Source organism: Cyrtonyx montezumae, unplaced genomic scaffold (genome assembly GCF_038088225.1).
Source record: "Cyrtonyx montezumae isolate F1298 unplaced genomic scaffold, pur_monq_1.0 scaffold_16, whole genome shotgun sequence".
Taxonomy (NCBI): Eukaryota; Metazoa; Chordata; class Aves; order Galliformes; family Odontophoridae; genus Cyrtonyx; species Cyrtonyx montezumae.
Window position 1 is genome coordinate 9,883,639 of NW_027071892.1, and position 25,130 is coordinate 9,908,768.

The 25,130-nt window shown below is 48.7% G+C and overlaps 1 protein-coding gene across 2 annotated transcripts in view; it reads right to left on the reverse strand.

Annotated features, from left to right (window-relative positions):
* Positions 1-25,130, reverse strand: part of LMF1 (lipase maturation factor 1) — a 160,568-nt gene that overhangs the window by 97,377 nt on the left and 38,061 nt on the right. For both annotated transcript variants that reach the window (XM_065732776.1, XM_065732775.1), the window contains 2 exons: positions 17,557-17,705; positions 2,370-2,435 (listed from right to left, as the gene is read on the reverse strand). In XM_065732776.1, the coding sequence (XP_065588848.1) occupies positions 2,370-2,435; positions 17,557-17,705 (215 nt within the window). The remainder of the gene's footprint in view (positions 1-2,369; positions 2,436-17,556; positions 17,706-25,130) is intronic.

Below are 25,130 nucleotides of genomic sequence, written 5' to 3' on the forward strand. Positions count from 1 at the left end.
ACCTGAACTTCTCCTCTCTGTCAGTGTCTGTCTCCACGCTGCAGCACAAGGACTCCTCGGGGATCTGAAGGGCATTACATTGGTAGGAAAATACCTTTCCTATGTGAACCATGCGTTCTGCCATTTCCCTCTCCAAACTCTGCAGCGTCACAGCTCGTAAGCCCTCAACACAGAGAAGCTTCAGCTGGGGAACAGATCTCCATAAAGGCTGGGATTAAAGTCTCGCACATCAGAAAGGAAAAAGGGAGGAAAAATATGCTCTGTTTAATTACCCAAGCCGTAACAACATTTTACTATTTTATACACGATTCCTGACACAAGTGGAAATGTTATTTTCCACAAGCATGGCTGCTGGTCCTACTACAAATAAATAGTGCAGGGCGAGCACAGCACGCAGGAGATGGAGGCCATGTGTTCTCATTAATTCTCTTGGCAGACGAGCACATGTAGGTTTTGGACTGCAATTCCGGGCTGGAACATGAGAGCTGGGGTGGCCAACATACATCACAGCAGACTCCTTTTGGCCCAGCTCCACTATGAGCTGGTCCAATACCCAGTTTTATCATCCTAATGATGAGCAGATTTTCAGCTGCCTCCTCCCCTTATAGAGGTATCTTCAGCCTCACCCTCTACTTCTTCCCGCTGAGTGGTTGGATTTTGGGGACCTGCCCTGTAACACATCCCCGTGAGCAGCTTTCTTCCTGCCACACATCCACCCTTGTCCTCCTCAGCAGGATTTGTGTGGCTGCACATAGGGAGATGGGTAAAGGTCAAGCTATTGCAAGCCACCAGCTACAGGGAAACTTCACCAGGACCAGGGACAGATTCTGTGTATTTGAGGGCTTCAGCGAGCCTCAAATTATTGGGATTTCCTCCTCCACCTCACACTGAGCCTGGGGTCCCCAAAGCATTTCCACTCTGCACTGTGGAGACAGGGCATGCAAAGCACTCAGCCCAGCAGGTGAATGACAGTCCTAACCCTGTGAGCACTGGTAGAAGAATGTTGGCCTCTTTCAATTTCCCTTTATTGCAGCTTCTTTGGTGTGGATTAGAATAATTGATATTGATAACGTGATCTGCCCGCTGTCCCTGTTCCCAATTACTTTAGTGGGGATCCTGCTTTATGGGTAGGATGGGAATGGTCTTCATTAGCCTTCTGGGTTACAGAGCTCATTCTGGTTTTCATTTGACTTCTTGGGGATTACACAGGCTGGCTGCTGGTACTGGTAAAATGACAGAATTGTTCCTGCTTTGGAAGGAGGAATCCTGATCTTGTAACAGGATTGGAAACTCGGTCCCCAGCGCTCACATACAACTCTTATCAAACAATTGTGGACAGGAAGATTCTGTATGAGCATCCCCATGGCTACTGCTCAGTGCTCCCCTGCAGAAAGCCATCCATAGGCAACACCTTGGAACACGTTCTGCAGGTCAGGGAAGTCAGGATCCATCAGGTTTAATTGGAAAAGGAAAATGGTTTCCAGACACGACGACGGTCCCCTGAAGACATCACCCCAAAGTCCATCCCTGGGAACAAACACAGCACAGAACCTGCACCAGAGATCAGGGCTGATCTCTGCAGCTCTGTGCGCACAGATGACACAGACGCAAAGCTCTCCCTGCTCCTGAGATGGGCCAAGAGCACACAGCCCCAGCACTGAGACTCAGTGGCTCCAATGCTAACCCGCAGAAGGCACTGTCACCTGCAGCACTGCTTATTTCAGAGGGAGACAGGACTTCCTCAGGAGAGCATCCCTGCATACAGGGATTTCTTTCTATTTTAGCTCTGTTTATAAAAAAACAAAAATAAATGCAAAACTACAGGTAAAAGCACAGGGGGGAAGCTGAGCTCCCTCTCCCTAAAACCAAACAAGATTCAGCCAGCACACAAACCACAGTTTATAATCAGAATGTAACACAATCACTGGAACAGATGTCAGAAAGATAAAGCTGCCCAATTCTGAACTGCCAACAATTAGTGCTCAGCATCTTGGATAGCTCTGAGATGCTCTATTTCTGTCTGCATATGTCTGAGTTCTGGAATAAAGTAAAACGCTGGCACAAAGCACACAGCACAACGCTGTGGGAAAGTCCTTTCTGCTCTTCCCTTTTCCTGCTTTTACAGAGGGACTTCCCTGTGCAGTTCACATTTATCCCTGAGAGTCCATGGCAGTGGGGGAGGACTGAAATTGCTCTATGAGGGCTGTGGTTGGGAAAGGCAGCATCACTGAGCTGGCACACGGATGCTGACAGCATGGCAGCAATAAAGGAAGACCAATGTGGAATGCTGCCCAGTGGCAGAGAAAAGGCTACAGAAAAATCCAGCGAAGCAGGCAAGAATAACCAGTTTTGAAGTGCAGATTGCTCACCTCATAGTGATAATTCATGCAAGTTAAGTCTCTCCAGCAGTGATCCCCTCGAATTTTAATCAACCCCTGGAAAAACACGAACAAACAAACAAAAGCATTAGGAATATGCCATTTGATCTTGCATGTCAAATTATTATCTCTAGATAATACCTCTGGTTACAGTACAAGAACAACACTACCAGTACCAGTGGGAAGTGCAGAGCTGGAACAGGTGTCAGCCTGGAAATTCATGGCTCATCTGTACCCAGAGCCTAGATGCTGTCCCTCAGAGCACAGCACAGGAGAGGGCTCTGAGCAAGTGCTCGTTCTGCTGCCACATCACTTCTGCTGGTGCCTGCACAGCACGAGGGTGGCTCGGCGCTCAGCTTGCTGGGGAAACAGAAAGCTTTCATTTCTGAACCCACCCCAAGGATGGGATCCTGCAAAGCAGGAGGTGCTCAGGACCTCACTGAGGGGTGATAACATGGGTGGGCAGCGAGGTTGGAGGAGCACCCTGAGAGCCAACCTCAGCCCTGGGAGCATGCAGCAGAGCAAGGAGCCAGCTCCCAAACGCTTCTGTTACCCATCTCCAGCAACCTGCCAGCTCTGGTGTGAAACTTTCAGGATAGGGAAGAACTGAGGTGCTGGAAATTGGCTGAGAACTGGACTCTGGCTCTGGGGCACTGCCCCGAAACAGAGTGAAAAGCCACCTGCAAACCTACACACGGCTGCTTTTGTGTCTTTAAAACCCAGATCCAATTCTCTCCCTCTTTAAAGCCACCCCTACAGGAGAAGGGATGCTGGCAGAGGAGCACACAGCCGCCGGAGCCCTGAGCTGGATGCAGAGATGCAATCAAAGTAATTAGAGAAACAAAAGAGGAGAAGGGGAAGGAAGCTGACAGATCTAAACACAGATGAATGCGCTAATGACAGGTCTGCTCTACCTCGGGTTAGAGGTTGGCAGTGAAATTAGCAGGTAGCGGGGGCTGTGCGCACTGATATTTCAGGGCAACAAGAGGGTGACATTTCCAAACCAGTGGGTCCATTCCAGGGCTGGCAGCAATATTGGGATTAAATTTCTTTGCCTCGGTGATGAGGACTAAAAAGGAATCAGTGGGCCACGGCAGGAAGGACACCTGGGCAGGGATGAGCAGGAAGCCCCGCAATCAGCCCGTGCCAGCCCCGAGCTATACGGGCTTTGATGTATGGCTGAAGGTCTCTGATTAGGATCGCAATATCCCAAATTGAGGAAAGCTTCGCTAGTCAAAAGGCTGAACCAGCTCTATCATCTGCATACAATCAGGGGCTATTTGCCTACCTCTGACATTGCCCCTAATTGCAATGTTCCTGCCTTTATAAAAAAGCTTGCAGAGTTTCTGCAAGGAGCCCAATGCTACCCTTGTTCCTTTTTCTATTGATTTTTTTTTCTCTTTTCCTGACAGCTCAGAGGAGGAGAAGGTCACAGCACTGTGGTACACTCTGGCTGAGCAGATTCACCTGAATTCCTTACAACTCTTTGCTCACAGCCCTGAAAAGTTTAGCAGAGCTCAACTAAATCCCAGAATTTGGGTAGCTAAAGACCCCCAACAACTGCCCTGAGCTGTTAAGCAAATATTCACAAATACTCTCAAATCCTCCTTGAGTGACACACTGAGAAATCTTCCTTAGCTTCCTCAGGATCTGCCACGAGCAGATCACTTTATGCTTTGTACTCTGTGCCATCAGATGATGTGAATTAGTTGGACCTTGGGCATAACCGAGCGCTGACTTTCTGAACCAAGCAAGATGCACAGGAATAGCTTCAAGATTATTGGACACAAACTAACAGGAAATCTGCACCTCTCCTGGGCTGAACCTCACAGCAGATGATGCTTCAACGCATGTCTCTGAATGGGGTGACCCTGCTGAAGGCACAGCCTGAAGTTGTATCTGGTGCTCAGTTCGAGCAGATTTTGCCCATCTGCTGTTGCAAAATCCTATTTTTTTTTTCATCCCCCCCCTCCCTTTTTTAATGAAATATTTTTCATTTTAATGTTAACTACAGAGGACAGTAAACAGGATCCATTAAACTCTTTCAAAAATCATAGACCCAGGCAACTTCTATCCTGTAGTTTTCAACCAGGAATGGGCCTGTGGAACCCAGCAGATGCCTCAGCCCCAGGCAGTGCTTCTCCTGGAGACGGACAACAGCCCCAGGGCCCTGCATGCAAGAGCCAGGACATTTAAGCTGGACAGCACCATCTCTAAGAGCTCTCACAACACAGAGGTGCTGGGGTCACAGTCCATGGAGGTGTTTGAGAACCGTGGAGATGTGGCACTGAGGGCCACGGCACAGTGGGATGGGTTGGTCTTATCTGAGAAGTCTTTTCCAACCTTAATGGCTCTGTGAGTCTATGAAGCCACCAGCGGCAAGAAAAACACCTCCTGAGGCAACTGCTGCCAGCGTTACAGAGCCAAGCAATGTGTTTGCAACCCGTGGGAAGGAGCAGAGGATGTAACAACGAGTGGCACAGCAAAGGGACAGCACTTCCAGTACCTCTTCCACAAAGCCAAGCAGAGCTGGTTCAAAAGGGACCACATGGTAAATCATACCAGAGGGGAGGTGCAGGATGGGAGAGCGGGCTGGGGGCTGTCCTGGTAGCAAGGGCAGCACTTCCCCCATCCCTGCTCCAGCAGCAGGGCAGGACAGGCTCCTGGCAGCAGCTGTTCCAGCCCCACCGACCAAACAGGCTCTCTCAGTCCCTGGGAGTGTTTCTAGAGTTACAGGATGCAGTGATAGCATCGGGCAGGATGCGCCGCAGCCGACAGCGCTGTCAGGGCAGAAAGGACACAGAGAAGGGCTCTGCAGGAGTGCTGCAGGACTAAAGGACAGCTAGCTCAGTGACCTGCCCCCTGCCTTGCATGAGCTCTTACCACGCTCTGTTATTCCACTGGGATAATTAAAGCAAGGATACAATAGAAAAACGCTGTAATAAAACTCAAAATCTCTCCTGCAATGAGTCATGAAGGAAATCAATCACATTTTGTTTACTATAAAGCTATCAAACAGGAAAGTCACTTAAAGCTCTTAATATCAAGCTGCTTTCAGCACAGTATGCTCCTGCTTTTGTGCTTGTGGGGCGCTTCAGGTCCCATCTCACATTGCTGCTGTTCCCAGATCCCACTCCCACTTTGGGTTCTGCAGTGGCTGAAGGAACCTGGACCAGAGTGCATTGCTGGGTATGGATGTCTGAGCTCAGACATCCCCCACTTCGTGCTCAGATGAAACTCAGTGGTTCACACCCTGCCCTAATGACATGGCTTCTGCTGATGGTTTGTTTTTTTTTTCTACATTTGTTCACGTTCTTCTCAAGATACCAGCAATACAAATAAGAAATGCCATCTTGGAAACAACCTGAGATTTAGCCGTGTCATGCAGAGATGGGATGTGCAGAAATGCTGCAGAGCCCAAGACCTTGCTGCTGGGCAGATGGAGTGATATGCATTCACTGTGGTGAAGATGCTAGCACTTACAGTACTTCAGTCCACGGGGTGGACAGAGCATGAACACCAGAAGGACCTCAGGATGGAACCATCTGTTGGCTACAGCCTCTTTCAAGACACACAAAGAGCTCAAACTGTCTAATTCCTTCTCTGCAGAAGCTGCCAGATGATTAGATAAGAACACAGCACTGAGCGAGGCAATGTCTGCAGGCAGTTATTTATTTAATACTCTATTTGATGCAGCAAGAATAAACAAGTAGCCCTGGGGCACGCAGCAGCACAGAGCCATTGCAGGGCTGCTGCAACTGCCTCCATCCTGCAGCACATCAAGGGCACAGCAAGCCAAGGGACTGCACGCAGCCTGATGGCACAACCACTGCCAACACAGAGATAAATCCTTCGGCCTCAGCCAGCAGCCTACCAAGAAGCATCAGGAGAAAAGCACAATAAGGGGACGCCTGTGGTCTCTGTGAGCTCAGGCGGTGGAGGAGGGAGGAGGAGATGGGGATCCTCACATCTGCCAGCATTTCCCAGCCACTGGATTGCTTTCAGTCTGCTAACAATTCCCAACCTATGCACAGAGAAATCTTGAGTATATGAACCGGCCTAGACTCCACAGCTGCAGCAGATTACGCTGCCATAACGCAGATCAAAGCATGGGGAAAAAGCCCTGTCCCTCACTTGCAGACAGGCAGGGGCTCACGCATCAATGATGTACCCAAACTGTCCTCTGTTAGGGCAAGGACCAGGAAAAAAAGGAGCCTGAGGGCACGGGGCAGCATCAGGGTGCATCAGTACCAGGAGAGTCCCCTGCCATTTGGACCCAGGCTGAAAGCATCACACACGGAGCATCTGGGGCAGGCACTAAGTGGAGTGTGGGATCCCAGTGCAGACTCCATCCTTCCAGCTGCCCCTCGTGAGCAAAAGGAAAGGAGAAAGGCAAGTGGCCTGAAGTAGCTGGTTTTTAAGCCTGAGATTGAGCACCATGGATCAGCCACATTTAAGTGAGAGATGAGCTAGGAACATGCCCTGTGTCCCACTGCATCAAGGCCATGTTGGAGGCAGTGCCTGAGGCAAAGACCAGGACTTCAACAAAGGGCTTTTCCAGCACTTTGGAGCCATGTTTTAGAGCAGGATCTACCCAACACCCTCAAAGTACAAGTGGACCTATTTGGACAGCTCAGTAGCCCAAAATCCTTCTTGTCTGTATCTATCCTTTAACCTAAGAGTAATCTCAAACCTCTTTTTTTTTAATAAAAAAAAGAAGAAAAACTCTTATGGCATAGCAGCTCCAGCAAAGCCAAATTCAGCATCAATTCCCTTTCCATCCTCCCAACTTCAATTTCCCCCCATAGGGTTCCAGCATGCCCAGGCACCACATACTTTTTGGCACAGCATGAGCATTGACCCATCAGCTCTGCACTAATTACTTGTGGCTGGAGCCGTCAGGGCTGGCAGGCAGGCACTAAGCAGAATATTTCCTAGCACAGCCTCTGTTAACCCTTGACAAGCCAGCCCTGTGCATGGGCAGGTTGCTGTCTCCCTGTTCCAGCTGCTGGGGGACCCGAAGGGACAGGAGCTCATAGGCACAGTGCTGCTAACACAGAACAAAACCAAGACCCTGGAGGTACCTCACACTGGTCAGGAAAGCCACACTCAGCCTTCTCTCTGCTATTATAAGAAGTCATTGTTCTCACTTGTACATATTTCTAAATTATTCCAGCTTGGCAGGATACAAGGAACGCTCCTAATATTATCAAGTGGCAATGCAAGCATTTGGAAAACATAGAAAAGATGTGCTACAGGAAGCTCAGGGCACTGTTTTGTTTCTTGATTTCTAAACTCTGAAATAGCTTGAGAAGTTTTTTCCCTTTCAAACTGACACTTCAGAGCTCCCAGATTTTGCTGGCAGCTCCTCATCTAAAAGCTTGGATTTCTGCACCATTTTTTGACATGGGATGGGAGCCTAACAGGGAAGAAGCACTGACTTTGAAAACATTTTCCAGTCTTTCCATCAGATCAAATATAAAAAGGGGCACGTGCTGGGAGGGCAGGGTCTTGCCTTCCCCAGTGCTGGAGGTGAATGCATGTTCACAGACAGCCCCAGCACGGGAGGACGCTGCTCTGTTTGCACATCGGGGGTGGGTGCAGGCACTTTCAAAGCCCTTGGTATCAGAAGAGAAAGGTATTCAGCAATACAAATTAAATAGAAGCTAAGGGGAAGGAAACAGGTGGTGAACTGAACCAGCAATTGCCCTTTCGGCCCCGTGGCCTTGCTTTGAATCCAGCTCTAACCAGAATTATTAAATTCATACCAATGGGACAGGGCTGCACAGACCCCTTGAGCAGCAGCAAAGCCCAAGGAAGGGGGAGTTGAGATCCCACTGCTGATTTACTGCACAGCCATAGCACCTGCCCCTACCACAGCCCTGGGAGCACAATTCAGGTGCATCGCATCAGCCAGCAGTCTTCATCTTGAAAATGTACTTTTAAGACTTTACTATTACTACTTATCTTAATAGTATTAAATGAAATACCTGTTTTTTTTTCCACACAGTTTTGCTCACCAGAATCACCACCGTGCTGTCCTGTCCCATCCCTGCAGACATCCACAGTCAGAAGGATGGGGCTCTGAGCACTGATGGAGCTGTGGGTGTCCCTGCTCAGTGCAGGGAGTGGGACGGGATGCCCTTTAGAGGTCCCTTCCTAATCAAACCATTCTATAAAGAATAAATAAAAATAAAAACAACAATCTTGCCCAACAAATTCTGAGCAGAACCCACGCTGGGTAAATCCACACTTGTGCCTGCCTGCAGCAGAACTTGGACCAGCCAGCACAGCACCTACCTGGTCCGGCCCATGAATGACAGTAAGTCTTCTGTATACCATAACCTCACTATTTATCATCAGCACATTCTATTTCAGACCCCGTGGAGGGTTGAACACATTTGCTAAGTTTGCCAACTGGCAGCCAGGGCATTCTGGGGGTGGAAATCAGCCCCTCGCTCCCAGTGCATCACTTCCAGCCTCACATGATTGAGTAACCTCACGTGCTTCTTCTCTTTCCCCACTGTTGGCAGAATACCCAACAAAAAGGATTTCTGGGGAAATTAAGCCATAGAGAAGTAGTTTACCAACAGCATTCCCACCCATTACAAGCAAGGCTGCTGCCCACCTCGTGGCAGGCTCTGCTGGTCAAATTGCACTGCTTTCAGAGGGAGCAGGGCAGTGCACAGATAGAGGAGCAATCCGTTCTGCCCTTCTCTTCCCCCACCTGCAGACACAACAGAAAAAAGACACAAACTCAGCAGTACCACCACCGTGGGACGTGCACACAGCCGTGCAGTGCATCTCTCAGCAGCACGTGGCTCCCTGTCCCCTCCTGAATTCACTCTTACAATCCCCCTAATGAGCTGATCCCCTCCTAATTAAACACACCGGGCACCGGGTGCTCTGCACAGATCGGTGCTCTGCGGCTGTCTCTGAGCACAAGGCTCTTTGGCAGTGCCAGGACAGAAGCTCCTTCCATCCCATAACCCACCCCACAGACAGCTCTGCCCCTGTACCCCTCTCTGGCTGCTGCACTTTGGTGATTTGAAATGAAAAAAAGCCGAAATAATTAAAATGTCATTCAAGCGCTAAGCCGATATGAGTCACTGTTACAAAAAATATTTTAAACATTCTTTCAGGAGTGGGGGATAATTATATTCCTCCCTATCTATTGATTTTTCTCTACAATGCAGATGTCAGATTTTCCACGGTTTTTTCCCTTCTTTTTTCTTTTTTTTGCTTTTTCTTTTTCCCCCCCTTTTTCCCTGGAGTGAGTGTCAAGGAGGAACAAAGCGCTCTTTGAGACTTTTTCAGCCCAAAATTAATTCTGGGAAGGAAAAAAAAAATGGTACAGACAGGCCAATAGCATGGCAAGAGAGAAAAAGCCTGGAGACTCCAGCTATGTCTGCAACCCCTGCATTGATGCTGTGGGGTACAGGGCACCAGAGATATAAATTTAGAGTGCTCCCAAAGACCTTTCTGCGACTCGACGATTCAAACGAGGGCTGAAAAAGGAAAAAGAAAATATCTCAGAGGATGATCCTCGGTTCTGGGATTTAGTTTTTGTCGTAATGTTAAGGGCACTTTACACTTTGCTCACCTTACGCAGCTGCCCACCAACCCACGCTCCATCCCACCCACAGATAACGTGGTTTCGACTCCTTTGAAAGCCAGATCTATACAAAGCCATTCTGAAGACAAACTGGTTGTAATTTGGACCCCAAACTCATGGCAGAGGATGAGATAGATATTCCAAAGTCAACGCCTCAGAGCGACATGCTCCGTGGCACACACAGCACGTGGAGCTCTACAACCCAGGCACCCCACATGAGACAGTGACAGAGCACTGCACACCTGCTGAGATTTTGCTCTGCACACAGAGCCCACTCTTTGCTTTTAGAAGTGCCACACAGTGAGGATGTGACACAGGCATTTGGGGAAACCTTCTACAGCTCCAACAGCAGCAAGATAAAGGCTCTGAAAACAGCTGGTAGCTGGTGCTCCTACAAACCTCTCCTTTAGTTAGCAGCTGGTAAATCACATTCCTCCTGCTTCTTCCATGAAAAGGGAGAAATACTGGGCTGGAACAGCACTTCCTTAGCCAAGGAATGACAAGAAGAGCTCCTCAGGTGGCACTGCTGTTTCTAGCTTTGCTCCGTAGCTTGAACATCAGCTTGGTGCCTACAGTCAGCACCACTGAAGCTCAAGGTGATGGGCTTCCCGGCATCAACAGCTTACGAGACAGGGCTCCACATTCAGAAACACAGACCTACCAAGGCTGCAAAAGCTCTCTCAGATCACCAAGTCCCACCCCATTCCACTCCACCATGCCCACTTACCACGTCCCCAAGTGCCACATCTCCACATTCCCAGGGACAGCGACCTCACCACTTCCCTGGTCTGCCTGATCCAATGCTCCCTGCACAGCTGTACAGCTCACCTGTGGGCAAGCACAGCACTATCGACGTGCAGAGGGGTCGTGTGCAGGAGGACAGGGCTGCTCCATGCAGCCCGGGAGACCAGCACACATAGCAGTGCGGGGTGGGAACTCAATTCCTGCACGAAGTGAGCAGGGTGCAAGTGAGCAAATGGAGATGCAACAAGACAAACAGACGATGCTCTGCTTGTGGAGGCTTTGCTGCAGTGCAAGCCAACCAGAGCTAAACTGGAGTCACCACGAAGGCACAGCGTGCCATCCCAAAGGACCGGTGCATTTCTGGAAGTCGCCCGTGCGGGTTCCTGGTTTATTTGCTGTTGCTTTTTCCCCCTGCTACCAGAAAGACCCTTTGAGAAAGCAGCACGGCTGCAGCAGCGTTTGATTGACTTTGAAGACGAGCTGTAAGCAGTGGGTGAAAGGGGTTCTGAAAAGTCCTTGGCATTAACGGCTCCATGCCTTTTAGAGGCACTGAAGGAACAACACGTCTTCCTGCCAAGGGCTATTACCAGACAAATGGAGAGAGATCAGAGGCACAAAGGAGGTTGCTAAGGAGTCAAGTGTGGGATCCCTGCAGAGAGGAGGAGGCTGCAGCTGGGACGGCAAAGGTCAGAACATTGCAGACATCATTTTCCAAAAATTCCCATGAAGCCCCAGCGCCCGAGTCAGGAGTCTGGCCCTTCCTCTGAATAATGAGAAAGCCATAAAAGAAAGCTCCCTTTCTTCCCTCCTACCCACGCTAATGTAATAAAACAAATTAGAATAATTATTCTCAATTTCAGAGCCATAATGTCCAGGATCAGGGCACGCTTGTCACTGAGATGACAACTACATCCGTTTGATTCTTCTTTTTTTTTCCTGTATTTACAAAGATCTCCCAAATTCCAACTTTTATTTCATTACATCTAATGCAATTTTACCACAGGCATCCAGATTCTGTTTTCTTCAAAGTCTTCATTACTTCTGCCAGAAAGTTCATCTCCCTTATTAGCTAATCACATCCCCACCCTTTCCAGTAACCTTTAAAATGCCACCCACGTTATGACACTTCTCAAGGAATCCGGGAGAAAACACGAGAAATGCAAAGAGATCAACACAAACCACCTTGTTCCTGAACTAACCCACTGCAGAGGGTTAAAAGAAATGGTGAAAAATATAACCAAACGTAGCAGATGAAATACTGAATGATGTACGCATCATCTGGAAATAATGGATCCCTTTTGAAGGACGAGCAGCATTCAGCAGGAAAAAAAGATGAGAATTTCAGGGAATTTATTGTTAATTATTATAAACTTTCTGGCACTATTCTGTATCCAAGAGTCTCTGCCTTAAATGATCTTTTCCCCCTCCTCTGTGCATGTCATGGGAAAGCATACCTTTGTATGCACCTGAAACACTGAAAGATTCACGTTATTTTGTGCCAGGAAATCCTTACGTTGGCTCTGTTCTGCAGCCCAGGGTCTAAACTGCCACAGGAGACACTGCTCCAATGCACCTACAGGCAGAGAGCAACGCTGGACCTTCCTGGCCATTTTGGTGCAGGCTGATCAGACCACGGCTCTGGGAAGGATGCGTGTCAACCCAGCAGGCAGCAGCAAGAAGGGACAGGAATCCACTAAATGACAGATGTCCCCCTGTGCTCATACATCTGGTGTAATGGGCCATGGTGGCAACAGCTACCTTTGAAGGGCTCCCACATACAAGGTGAGGGAAGAAACATAACCCTTCCTTGTGGTGTCACTCCATCCCTGGGCACCTGGGGTGCTCCTGGCAATGGTGAAGTGCAGTGCATTCAGCCAGGAGCATTCCCAGAAGAGTGCAAGGGATCCAGAGGACATCAAGGGCACGGCAGCTTCAGTGACAAAGGGAGGGGATGTGGCTTTGCTGGGTCGTGCACTCACCGTACATTCAAGTCCTGGGGCAAAGCTGAGACTTTTCCTCAAACTGCCCAAAAGGTTCTGCACTGAAGGGGGGGGTGAGCCCCCACAGCCCCAACCCATCTGCACGCAGACCCCAGCTCCAACACCTGTGTGCACCAGTGATGGATTGGCAGCTTTAAATCTGAATTTCCTTGCTTTGGGCACTTTTAAATTAAAGTGGTAATGTGCTTTAAATCCTGTTTCCCTGCTTTTCCACTACACTCTTCAATCCCTTCCTCCAGAAACTAATCAAGATGTCTCAGACTCACTTATGCTCTGCTCCAGCCACCTTCCCCGGTAACTTATTCCATATGTCTGTGATCCTTTGCAAGAAGCAGCTCCACCTTAATTCCCCATTTACTCCCAGTTTGCCAGTGTGCCATTACACCTCACCACGTTCCCAGTGCTGATAATCATTCGCACAAAACATCTCCAAGTTCTGCACCCAATTAGTCCTAACGTGAGCATCTCAGCAGCACTGTGTGCTCTCTGACATCAAACACTGCAGGCTGATGCTGATGGGAAATAAAATACATATTAGGAAGCCTTGAGAAAGGGCCATTAACAGCACAACAAGGCTGCTGCACGTGCATGGGCTCACCTTGCTTTGTGTCCCACAAAGAAAAGGGCCGTGAGGGAAGAGGTGCAAGAGTCGCTCTAGTTGGAGATGATGAAAATCCACCTAAATTCAGGCACGCTGCCACTGACAGCAGCAAACCTTTGCTGTGAGGATAGAGGAGTGATGTGTAATGAGCAGAGACAACCCTTGGGAATAAGCAAGGTGGACATGACCAAAGCCACAGCTGCACTGAAGGCATCAGCCTTCACGACAGGTCAGTCTGGCCCACGGTCCATCATCTCCATCCCTCCACATGTGTTCCTGCAGTTACCAGCCTGTATCAGTGTAACTATAGCTACACACACAGGTGTTGCAGAAAATTGAGTTCTCACATTTCTAAGTAAGCATGCAGGCACACAGCCTTTCCCTGACACTCCGACTAATGAAGAAACAACTTTACAGCTTACAGATTAAATCCCTAATGGCTTTCCTGGCACGAGGATGATGTCCCAGGCAGCACACTGTGCTGGTAGGGGATGCACTGATTCAGGGCTGTGCTGGGTCCTTACCCTCCCTACTGCATTTCTTGTTGCACAGCGTGCAAAGATCGGACAGTTGTCACCCTCTGTCAGACCTTTTGCAAAACAAGAATGAGAGAAGCAAGGATGAAGGTAGCGTTAGCTGCAAGTTGTGCTTTTGGATTAGAGGCCAGCTCACAAGCAATTCTGCTGCCTGCAAGACAGAAAAAAAAATAAAAAACAAACGAAACTTGCTCATCATAAAACCCACAGCCTCACAGAGTGCCTCAGCCTGGAAATGCCAGCAGGTGAGGAGAGAGGAGATGCTCCCCTCTGAGCCTCTGCTTGCCTGCCTTGAGCCAAAGACAAGGATCTCAGGTCACACAGCCCTTCTGAGGCAAATGAGCAGTATGAATATGTTTGCATCACTTATTTCCTAACACGCCGCTCGCTCACACAAAGGGACCACTATTCTTTTGCCTCTTCACGTTCCTAAGAAGCATCCATCTTTACATCCCGCACTAATGGATTATTAGGAAAATCAAACATATAGATTGAATCACATTATTATACCTTTTTAAAAGACAGCAATATTTGAGATCAGCCCAGCACTTGCTGTCAATCAAACTCCATCAGCAGAGCCTGAACCTGCTCCTTGCCTCGCACAGGAAGGCAAAAGGGATGATTTTATCTCTCATGTGCTGCATCTCTCTTAATGAAGCCCAGCTGGAGGTCAGGCACAGTGCAGCAAGACCTGCCCCAAAGGCTTCTCCTGCTCTCCATTGCTTTAAGGCAACAATAGGAACAGCTCCACAAGGCTCCCACCAGCTCTGCAGGTTTCTGTGGTTGGAAGTATAAATGCAGACTTCTGCTGCAGTGGTTCTCAACTAGCAGACTGTGAACGAGGGTGCGGGGTGGTAGGATACGGGAAGGTTTCAAGAGGATGGTGGACGTGCTCTGGGGGCACTGACAACAACAGGGTCACACCGGTTTACGCTGGGTGGAAGTCTTTTAATGTGTTTTAATGCATGGTTTCTGGTTGCTAGAATTCTGAATGGAAAGAGCTCCCAAACACAGTGAACTGAATGGAAGAAACAAAAAAGTGTGTGGGAGAAGGCTGAAATGCAAAGTTCACACACTCTGGTTCCTCATACAGCAGCTGACTTCAGAAGAAAAGAGAGCGATGCGATGGGAAACTGAAGTCCTTCACTGGGGTCCATCACACTGCTGAAGTCAATACAGGCCAGCACAATTCAGATGAGTTTCACAACTGCACATGGCATTGCTCACCCACCCACCAGCACGGGGGGCAGAGCGGAGCAACAAAGCCAGCCCCAGGGAAGGCTGCTAGCTGGAAGATGGCATCTTGCAGGGAAAGCCTGCTCAGCAGTCCCAGGGGAACCATGCAGGGAAAGCCAAACTTTCTGAGTGAGACGTACTCCCAGCCAATGCCACCCCTGGGAACACTCCTTCAGGCCGCATTTGCGCACATGTTTCAACCCCTGCCCAGATTAGTGGAGAAATCAAAGACTGCCTTGGAGCAGGTGCACCTGTGCTGCAGGAGGATGCTTGGGTTTCACACGTTAAACTCGTGTCCCAATGCCTGCAAGCGTCATTACACCAGCCAAGAAGGAAACGTACACATGTTTGGGCCTCAAAACATTAAAGATACCATCAATCACTGATTTCCACTTGCTTGTATAGATCCCCCTTTAACGACCTTTCCATGTTTTCCTCTCCCATGCCTGTTAGTTCCATACCAGCAACCAGCAGGACGGACTCGAGGGGCAGCACTGACTCTGCAGAGTGCCCTCTCCAAAATAACTGCAGATTTATTACTGGGGAACAGCACAGAGATAACAATAATACAGACTTCAAGAGCATCACTTTCCTTTACAACAAGCCCGTCCCGTAACTCAGAATACATATTACAGCAGGAAAGAGCACAGCACAGAGTCTCGTTTTATAAGGAAAGCAGGATACAAACTTGGTAAATAACAGAAGTCAGCTGCACTTTCCTACACTCAGATCATCAAACCCTTCTGTAATCAGTGCCACAGCTGAGGAGCACTGAGGCCACAGGAGCCAGGCACCCTCTGTTTGAGAAAGAAACTTCTGCAACCCTGGTATTTTCACCAAACATCACTGGTGATAAACAGAGCAAATATTACATTCACAGCAAAGTTCTCATAAGAAAAAACAACCTGTGTTCTGAGTAACTTGCACTCAGGACTTCAGCATTTCAGAGGAGTAACAGGTCCTTAAGGACCTTACCTCGCAGGATAGGGGCCCCTCAGCCCCACTCACACCACTCAGGATCCTTCAGGGTGGGGACCCCCCAACACCACTGGAACATCACGAAGGGCAGCCGGTCCTGTTGGAGCACTTCAGGACTGCAACAACTGAGACCTTTGCTGCCATCAAAAACAACGAAGGCACCCAGCTACCAAAAGTGCCCATCAATCTCTGCGTAAAGGACCAGAAATTTCACTTCTACAACATGAGTGCCTTGCAGACCACACACTGTGCTTCCCTTGGCTATCACTGTTCCCTTCCAACATCCTTGTGCCACAAATCCAAGTCCTGCAGGGACCACCATTTCCATCCCTTCCCTATCGGGGCTTCAGAAGTCATTTGTCTTTTTGTATTGTCCCACACAATATTGTCCCACTGTTATCTAATTAACAGTGAGTAAGAACGGCAGGAATTGATCTCTCCAGCTTTAGGAAGCAGAGCAAAATTCAGTAATGCTGCACAACAGGTACAGCAAAGAACAGAATGCAAAAAGGAGTGGGTTTTGAAATACTGGCCACGTGACAAAAAAAAAAAAAACCAACACATTTTCCTGCTCTTTTAAACTGACTTTGCTGAACTGGAACTGCTGTAGGCTGGGCAGAGCCGCTTTGGTGCGGAAAATGCAGCATGCCTCTAGCACAAATATCCACTCCAACAGCACACTGTCCACTAACAAAGCTGAAAACAGGTAACACTTAACACACCAAGAGTTTATTCTTTACTTAGTTTGAAGAAGAGAGGGATAATTAAGAGCTTACTGAAATGTCTGAATCTACAGTTAAGCTCAAGGGCTTGGGTGACAGAGAAGAGACCCAGAAATGTCCCACTGCCTGAAACGTTTCTACAGTGATCCTAAATGAAGATTTGGGGATGTTCTGAAGCATCCACCACACAGATCCAGATCACAGGGTAACACTCTGCCACACCTCTATTTTAACAATGATGTGTCAGCTCCTGATGGCTTCTTTTACAAGTGACCTGGGAATTTCCACTGGCACTTGGACAGTAAGGCTGCAATTGTTCTCTTTGAAATCACGGAGCAAAGAATGACATTTCAGCAAAGCACACACAAAGAAAAAATAACTCAGCATAAAGCTCTCGGGAATTACCCGCTGCATTCCCAGGCATCTTATCAAAAAGCCACAATGGCCAAGTCCTCAGCTTCACTTTAATTCCTTTGAAACAGCCAATCCCAAGAGCAGCACCAACACACAAACACGTGCTTACTGCTGTGCGTCGTTCTTTAAATAAACACAATAAAGATTCTGCAAAACAGAACAAGAAGCATTTCCTGCTCCGAGCTCCTTCCTTATAACTAGAAAAGTCCTCAACTGGAGGACTGTGGTGCACTGCCCCAGGGACAGCTTCCTGCTGGGATCAGACGTCCCCTTTGCTGCTGCCTCAGCAAAAAAGAAAACCCAAAAGACAAAACCCCGAAAGCCCAACTCACCGCTCCCAGCATGATCCTGAAGATCAGCCAGCGGAAGCCCCAGATGATGATGCTGGATGGAGGTGTGGAACGGGGCAGCCGGGACAAGGTCCAAAGCGGGCAGAGGAACATCCCCAGGAAGCCGGTCTCCAGGAGCTGTGACTCCCATCCTGCAGCACCAATACAGGAGAAAAGGACAAGTCCTGTAAGTTACCCACCACCTCTATCCCCAGTACCCAACACTGTGTTATCCCCTCGTGGTGCCGTGGGTTGCACTGCACGCGTCGACGCTTGTGTTGTTTACGTGGTTACTTCACACAGCATGGAGCAAATGGCTGTTATGAAGCAAAGAGCAATGCCATGTGCAAAGTGACGCTGGACAATGACACGCTTTTGTCATGCAAGCAAAACTGCACTGAGCTCACTTTTTAATATCAGAAGCAGCATTTGTGGAATCTCACTTAACGGACACAAGGTTCCTTAAAACGTAATTAAAACCACCATTTTTCCTCCATCCACCCTGGGCTTCCTCAGACAGATCCTCCAAGTGCCAAAGCCAGCGCTGCTGGGAGGAGAAGCAATGTGCATTGTTAAAAGCAGCTGCACCAGGAAAGCAATGTCTGAAAGGTTAATTGTTACCAAACCCGACTGCAGTTATGGGTCAAACTGGCACTGCAGCTCTGCACTTCTGCCTGCACAAGAACCCACTGTTGGCTGTGCTTTCATATGTTAATGCTGCACTCTCTGCAGACACCGCTGTGGGTGCAGGACACTGAGGATGGCATCTCCATCGGGTTTTGCTGCAATTGCAGCCAAGGGCAAACCATGGTCACAGCACTGCTGCTGCAGACACCTCCATCTAAACCTTCTCTGCTTGCAGCTAAATCCCAATCATCTTCAGCTCCTCTGTGCCCATCAACAGCAATGGGCAGATCTGCTCCTGCAGACAGAGCTTTAGTGCTGCACTATACTTCACTCTGCTGCTGATCCTCATATCAGATCCCATCAGGCTGCTGCTAAAAAAACAAGACTAGAGCGTAGACAGGCAAGAAAGTGTCTGATCTATTAACAATCCTCTTCCTGATGCACTCAGATCCACTGCTGGCAACACGGCCGTGGGGACTGATTTCCTGTGCTAGCACACACCAAGCAGCCTCATGCCTGTCCTTGGCTCCTCCGCAGCCTCCATCCCTCCCCTCCCGGCCCACAGCCCCTCACCCACACCACTCCAGCTTTGCAGCCACCCACCCACTGCTGCTGCTCACCCCTTCCACAGCTTCCTCATTTTTGTCACTGCCTTTGGATATTACATTTTCCCTTCCTGCCTCATTTTGTACATCAGGACCGAGCTGGTCCCCGACCCTCCCAATACACATCCTCAATCCTGGCTGCATCCTTACGCACAACGCCATTTCTTCCTCCCTTCTGGAGTCCCTCTCCTACTTCTACTGGTGTTTCAGCTTAAAACCACCAACTGCTCTAAGCCTTCAGCTCAGACAAAGGAAAACATTCAACAAATGTGAGCTGTTTTTAGCAGAGACACAGGAACGGTCGCAGCTTGTTATTCTTATAGCCATAATCACGTGCAAATAAAACACTGTTTGATGCCGCTCCACGAGCAGTACACATCCCTGTGATGGCAGGATTATCCCAGCAGCTCTGCGTGCTTTGTTTTATACTAAAACTTACAGTTAAGCCCTGAAGACCTCCAAGGGCACCCAAGCGTGCTGCTCACCATCACTGCACGCACAGCTGCTGCAGTTTGCTCACTGCCACCTTTTAACTCCACTTCTGAGGCCCAATCACAGCAGAAGCCACAAGGAATCCCCGAGTCTTCTCAGGAGAAGTCCAACCCCACCCCATCCCACCATGCACACTGACCATGTCCCTTCAGGGCCACCTCTCCACTTGAACACTCCCAGGAACGGTGACCCCCCCCACACACACACACCTCCCTGGGCAGTCTGTGCTCCACTCTTTTGGAGAATAAATTTCTCCTAATGCCCGACCTTCTCTTAAGGAATTCATTTCAGGAAATCCAACTAATGCCCAGCTTTAGGGAGCACAGGGCACACACTGGGCACTTCAACGGAGCAGCACCAACCACACACGGGCACGGCACCGGAGCGACGCCAACGCACCGAGCACAGTAAAACCCAAACTGCAGCAACCCCTGCAGCACTGAAGTCATCTCAGAAAGGCAACAAGGCAGCTCACACCCAGAGCCCGAACCCATGTCACACAAGGCTGAAATCGGGGCTCACCTCGGCCCCGTCCCTCCGGCCCTGGCGCGCACTGATACTGCTGGGAACGAAGGGGTCACGTTGTTGACCCACCTGCTCCTGTTTTCTTCAGTTGGATCTAGTCAAATTTCAGCAGCTGCGGCGCGGCACAATGCGCCATTGTTATCTCCCGCGCAGCAGGAGAGGGAGCCAATTTTTTTTTTCTTTAGGGGGAAAAAAAAAAAAAAAAGGAAACAAAATAAACTGCCAATGGAGGCTGCACTTGCCTCACACGCGTTTCGAATGTTTGTTACACGCTCCTAACTTGATGCAGCAGAATCCATCCTCTGGCATTTTCGGAGGGCTGTGCTGGGGAGGGGAGATGGGGACAGGAGGGCAGCAGGGAGGAGAGGGGAGCGAAAAGCAAAACAACAGACGCTTTCTCATCTTCTTTTTCAAGGCTTATCAAAGAGTTTTTCCCTTTGTAAGTAAAACCATTCCTCCAAATTTTCAGCTAGGAAATTTAGATCAACGTCAAGTGATCTCTGGAGTCAGAAACCATCTGCTGCTGCTTGGAAGAGGAACCACGAGAGCCAGGAGCGCGGCCTCGCCACGTTCCCCAGGACAGCAAATGCTCTGGCAGGAGCACTGCATGCACTGTAGAAAACATTACTGCTACTTAACATGTAAAAATGAGAGGCAATTTGGTATGAACGGGCTCCAGAAAAGTCCAAAGCAGCACCGTTATCTCCCTGTAGAGAGCATTACTTCTAATGGAATACAGATTATATAGCATTATATCATTAAGAGCTTCCAATTTTCTTTACTATTTACCATCAAACAGATGATGATAAAAACACCCATGGGCTCACAGAGGGGACAAGGCTGCCCCAGGGCCACAGCCACACCTCTGCAGGGACCCAGAGCAGAGAGCAGCACGGGGCAGCCAGGCCCAAACCGTGACATCTCTTATTTCCTATTTAGCCGTTTTTCTGAGAAAAACTGGGTCAAAATAAGAAACAAACTGCAGCACAGCTGTAGTATAACTAGCTCAGAGAGTTTATTTTTATTAATTCCCTTTTTTCCCCCCTAAAATAGGGGTAAGAGCAAACTGCTTCTCTATCTGCACACAATTTATAGAGGTCATGCCTGCATGGCACAGACAAATGCTCCTGCCATGTACACGCGTTTTATGGCTCTCTTTGCAGCCAGCACACAGAGGAGCCCTGCAGTGCAGCTGTCCCTGATGAATACTGGGTATCTTCCCTGCTTTGACTGCCAGCGAGTGTGACACCCAATACCGACCGACTTACGCTGGAATTAGATTAACTGCTCCTGAGCCTCTCCTCCCTACCTCCCTGAAATTTAGCATGATATAATTTATGCTGCAGCATTAAAACACCTGTTGAACACAGCATGGGTTTGGCTGACGGCTTCAGGATATTCTGATTAAGGATGGCACGTGCAACAACCACGAGCAGCTCAACCATCAGGGACAGAGCTGTGCCCAGCACTGAGCAGTGCACCCCACGGGCTGCTCCCACACCGCTCATGGCCGGGATCTTCCCCACCATTCCTCCTCCTCCTGCCCCCCACCCACTCCGACCTCCTGCTTGCAGGAGCACAGAGCCAAGGAAGGAATGCAAAAAAACCCAAGCTGTCAAATATTTCCTAACTTCGAAAAGCTGCAACATTTCAAATTGCCTCACCAGTAGGTCCTCCAACGAGTTAAAATGCTAATTACCAAACATCAGCTAAAGACCAACGCCATTTTAACCTTCATCACACAATACTGCCCACACTAAAACTCATCCCACCATTATCACTGGTTCCAGCTGGGCTTAGCTGTCACACAGGGCTCCCTCCACATCGCTTGGCTCCCACCTGCTGAACATCCCCTCCTCTTCCCAGGGCACAGAGAGAAGGACAACACCAATACAAACCATGAGAGAATAGGGCAGAAACCCTCATGAGCAGTGCTATGTCAGGCAGAGCACGCACAGTTCAACACCAAGAGCTTAGGATGCAAGAAGCAAGCCCTGGAGGTGCAGCAGGTGCTCAGGGAATTGCTCTGACTTTCCGTGCAGAAGTTCACACTACTGTTGTTCATGCTGTGCATGGCACTGCAGGCTGCTGTCCTCCAATCTGCCTTCTCTGTGGTCATTTCTCCATCTCCAGAAGGACTACAGACCTACCAAAGGAGCACAGACTCAGTCCCCTCACTCTCTGCCTTTCCAAACACCACTGAAAAATTGAATCGCAAAAAGCATACAGCAGAAATATTCAATATCAAGCTTAAAAGGTTTCCCAGGGCTCCCTATGAAAAAGTTCACTGGCAATGCCTAATAGATACAGCAGATCCCTCCCCAGTTACAAAACCATTCTATAAACATGGAAAACTTGCTAGTAATGTCATAGAGCAGCTCTGGATCTCCTCCATCAGCAGCAGAGCACGCACACAAGGCTCAGTTTTAACTTAATTTAGGTCTTCCAGTCACTCAGGAAAAGCCTTGTCCAGGGCATCAGCACTGCGTGCACATTCATACACAGGCATTTTCCAAAATCACAGCTAGCAACTCACAGCTCTGAAAAGTCACCTCATTACCAACCTAGAGCACTGTGTTTTCCTCTAAAACTCTGAAATCCCATGCACATGGATGCATCCCAGACAGTGAAACTCCAGTTCCAGGCAGCCACAGCACCCTGAATCCCCTCTGCACAACCCTGCAGAGCAGCAAGAACCCCTTCATTCTGCAGGTACTCTCCACACCCCCCAAAAATCCCAAGTGGAAAAGATGCTGACTTCGGAAACCCATCCTAACCTGGATGGAGAAAGGAGAGATGATTAAAAAAAGTTAAGAAAACAGTCCACCACATTTCTGAAGAAAAGACAGTGAGGAAAGAAAATGACTGATTGCTTCTCAGACTGGTGGTGCCTTTCACTTGGAGGCCTCAGAACAAAGAGTGAGCTCTCCCAGCCACCCGTCCCCTGGGGTCTCTTTTCAGAGCCATGGGTTCAGAGGGCTGAAGGTCCTCGGGCACCTTGTCCTGGGTGACATGGACAGCCACTCCTGCCCCAGGACACGCTGCAAACACCCCAAATCCAAGGTATGCACCAGCATCCCACAGCCAAACTGCCCCATTCATTTCTGAGAAGGTCACTGTGTGTAGGAAGTGTCCCAGAAGTCCTGCTTGCCAGAAATCACAGATGAGAGATGCTTCACATTTCTGCAGGCAACAGAATAGTTTTTAATGTTGTTGGAAGATTTGGAAAAAATGTTATCAATAACTTTTGTTCTTAAAAGTATAAACCACACAGATAAAAAAAAATTTAGCATAAAAACTTTTAAAAGCTTCCAAGTGCTCTCCAGGGTAGTCATTAGAAACTACTTAGGTAACAGGAGGGTGATAACAGTGAGTTAATGCAGCATTAAATTAGCCCTCCTTCCATGCAGAACTTTAAGTGACAGAGGAATCAGTTGGGAAGATTTTTATTTTATTTTTTAAATAATGAAGTTAATGGATTTCCTGTTTTTAGCTCTGTGGGCGGCTGTCATTTTGAGGAATCCGTACATACTGTATTTAATTACTCTGTCTTTAAGTAACAAAAATACTTTCATGTGTTCTCATGAACCCACCGGCACCAGCACCTCCCAGGCATGGCCACCAAGGCAAGGGGCACCCAGCACTGCCCGGAAGTGAGGGGGTCTTCTCTCCTGCTCTTGGCCTTCCCCAGCATCAAGTCATCATTCAAATCCTTCCCATGGCCAGCTGCCACAAGGCTGGGGCCACACATTCTCATGAACTGAGGGCAACGAGCATCAGGAGGGGCTCACAGGGCTTCCCACCATCCTGCTGCAGGCATGGCTGAGGTTGGTGCTGGGCCATGCAACAGCAGCTTTGCCAACTCCCCAGGGCTCACCTCCTGCAGCAGGGGATTCTTCCCATTTCCCCCAGCACACTATCAAGCATGGGCAATGATGGACAGCAATAAATCCGAGCAAAGATCAGAGTGATTTAAGCTGGGCACAAAGACGAAGGGACAAAGAAAGCTGAGCATCTTGCAACGGCCCACAAAGCATGAGCCACACAGAGAACTTTGTAAATGAAATAGGAAGGGATGGAAGGGATTGAGCATGAAAGCAAGTGACAAAGAACAGAGCTGGAACAGCAGCAGAACAAAAGGAGAGGACAGGAACAGATAGTAGCTGCTATACATGTTCTAGTTCTGTGACTGGGAAAGCTCGAAATCCATCACGCAGAGGACACTGAAACCCAGGAAATGCCAGTGCTCATCTCTAGTGCTCATCTCATCCAGAATAAGTTCATTCTTACTGCATTTTTCCTTCTTACTTAGCATCAAGAAAGCCTCGATATGGAGTAGACAGCCAGCAATTCCCACTCTTGAGCAACCTGTTGAACACATTTTATTTGTTCTTTATATGGACAGGACCCCTGCAGTACTGTGCCATGTGCCTGTGGAGCTGAACTGCTAAAAACAGGTGTCTGTTGGGTGTTAAATCTATCTTCAGGCTGCTTTGGCAGCTTAAGAAACCATTAGCAGCTGTTAACATGGTTAGCATGGCAACATAGGAGCCTAACAGCTCAACCAGCCTGCTTTCTTCACCATTTCAAAACTATCATTTCCCGCTTGTACGCTTCAAGCTAGAGCAAATTAAAACCAACACCATGAAAGCACCTGGCAACCACTTTTGCTAGCAGACATAAAGCAAGTCTTGAAATAAAAAGCGTATTAGACAAACTTTTCCTGTTGTATCATGCGAGGATACCACTACCCTGAAAACTCACATCTTAGCCTTGTGTGAGTGCATGTTCCAACACCAGCATTCACAGGAGAAGACAAATACTCACTGAGGGACAATTCTCTCATCCAGCTTCCCTGCCAGCTTGAATTAGATCTCTCATTTAAGATTTCTAGTAAGCATGCCACATTTAAAATACCAAGTAGGAGAAATAACCTCAAACCACAGCCACTCATCTCAACACACGTCTCCTCAAAAGAGAGAAACGAGAAGACTGTGGGTAGATTATAGCCAGCTTCCAGGTTGAATGTAAAATGCAATCCTGGAAAGCCAGGTCCTGCAGGTAAGGGAGGGCCACAGAGGAAAGGAGAACACAATGGCACTGCACATTTTTCCTACAGGCTTTTCTTACTGCTGCACTGGCCACAGACAGTGGCCATGGCTGAGGTACCACCACGGGCACAAGCAATGCTTTCCCACCCAACCCACCACCAGATGCCTCCAGACCTCAGGTTTGCTGCTCACACAGCCCTCCTTCCTCCTGTGCCACCAGGAGGGGAAGGACTGAAGGGCCCTTCTCCTTTGGCAGCAATAAAGTCCAGGAACTACT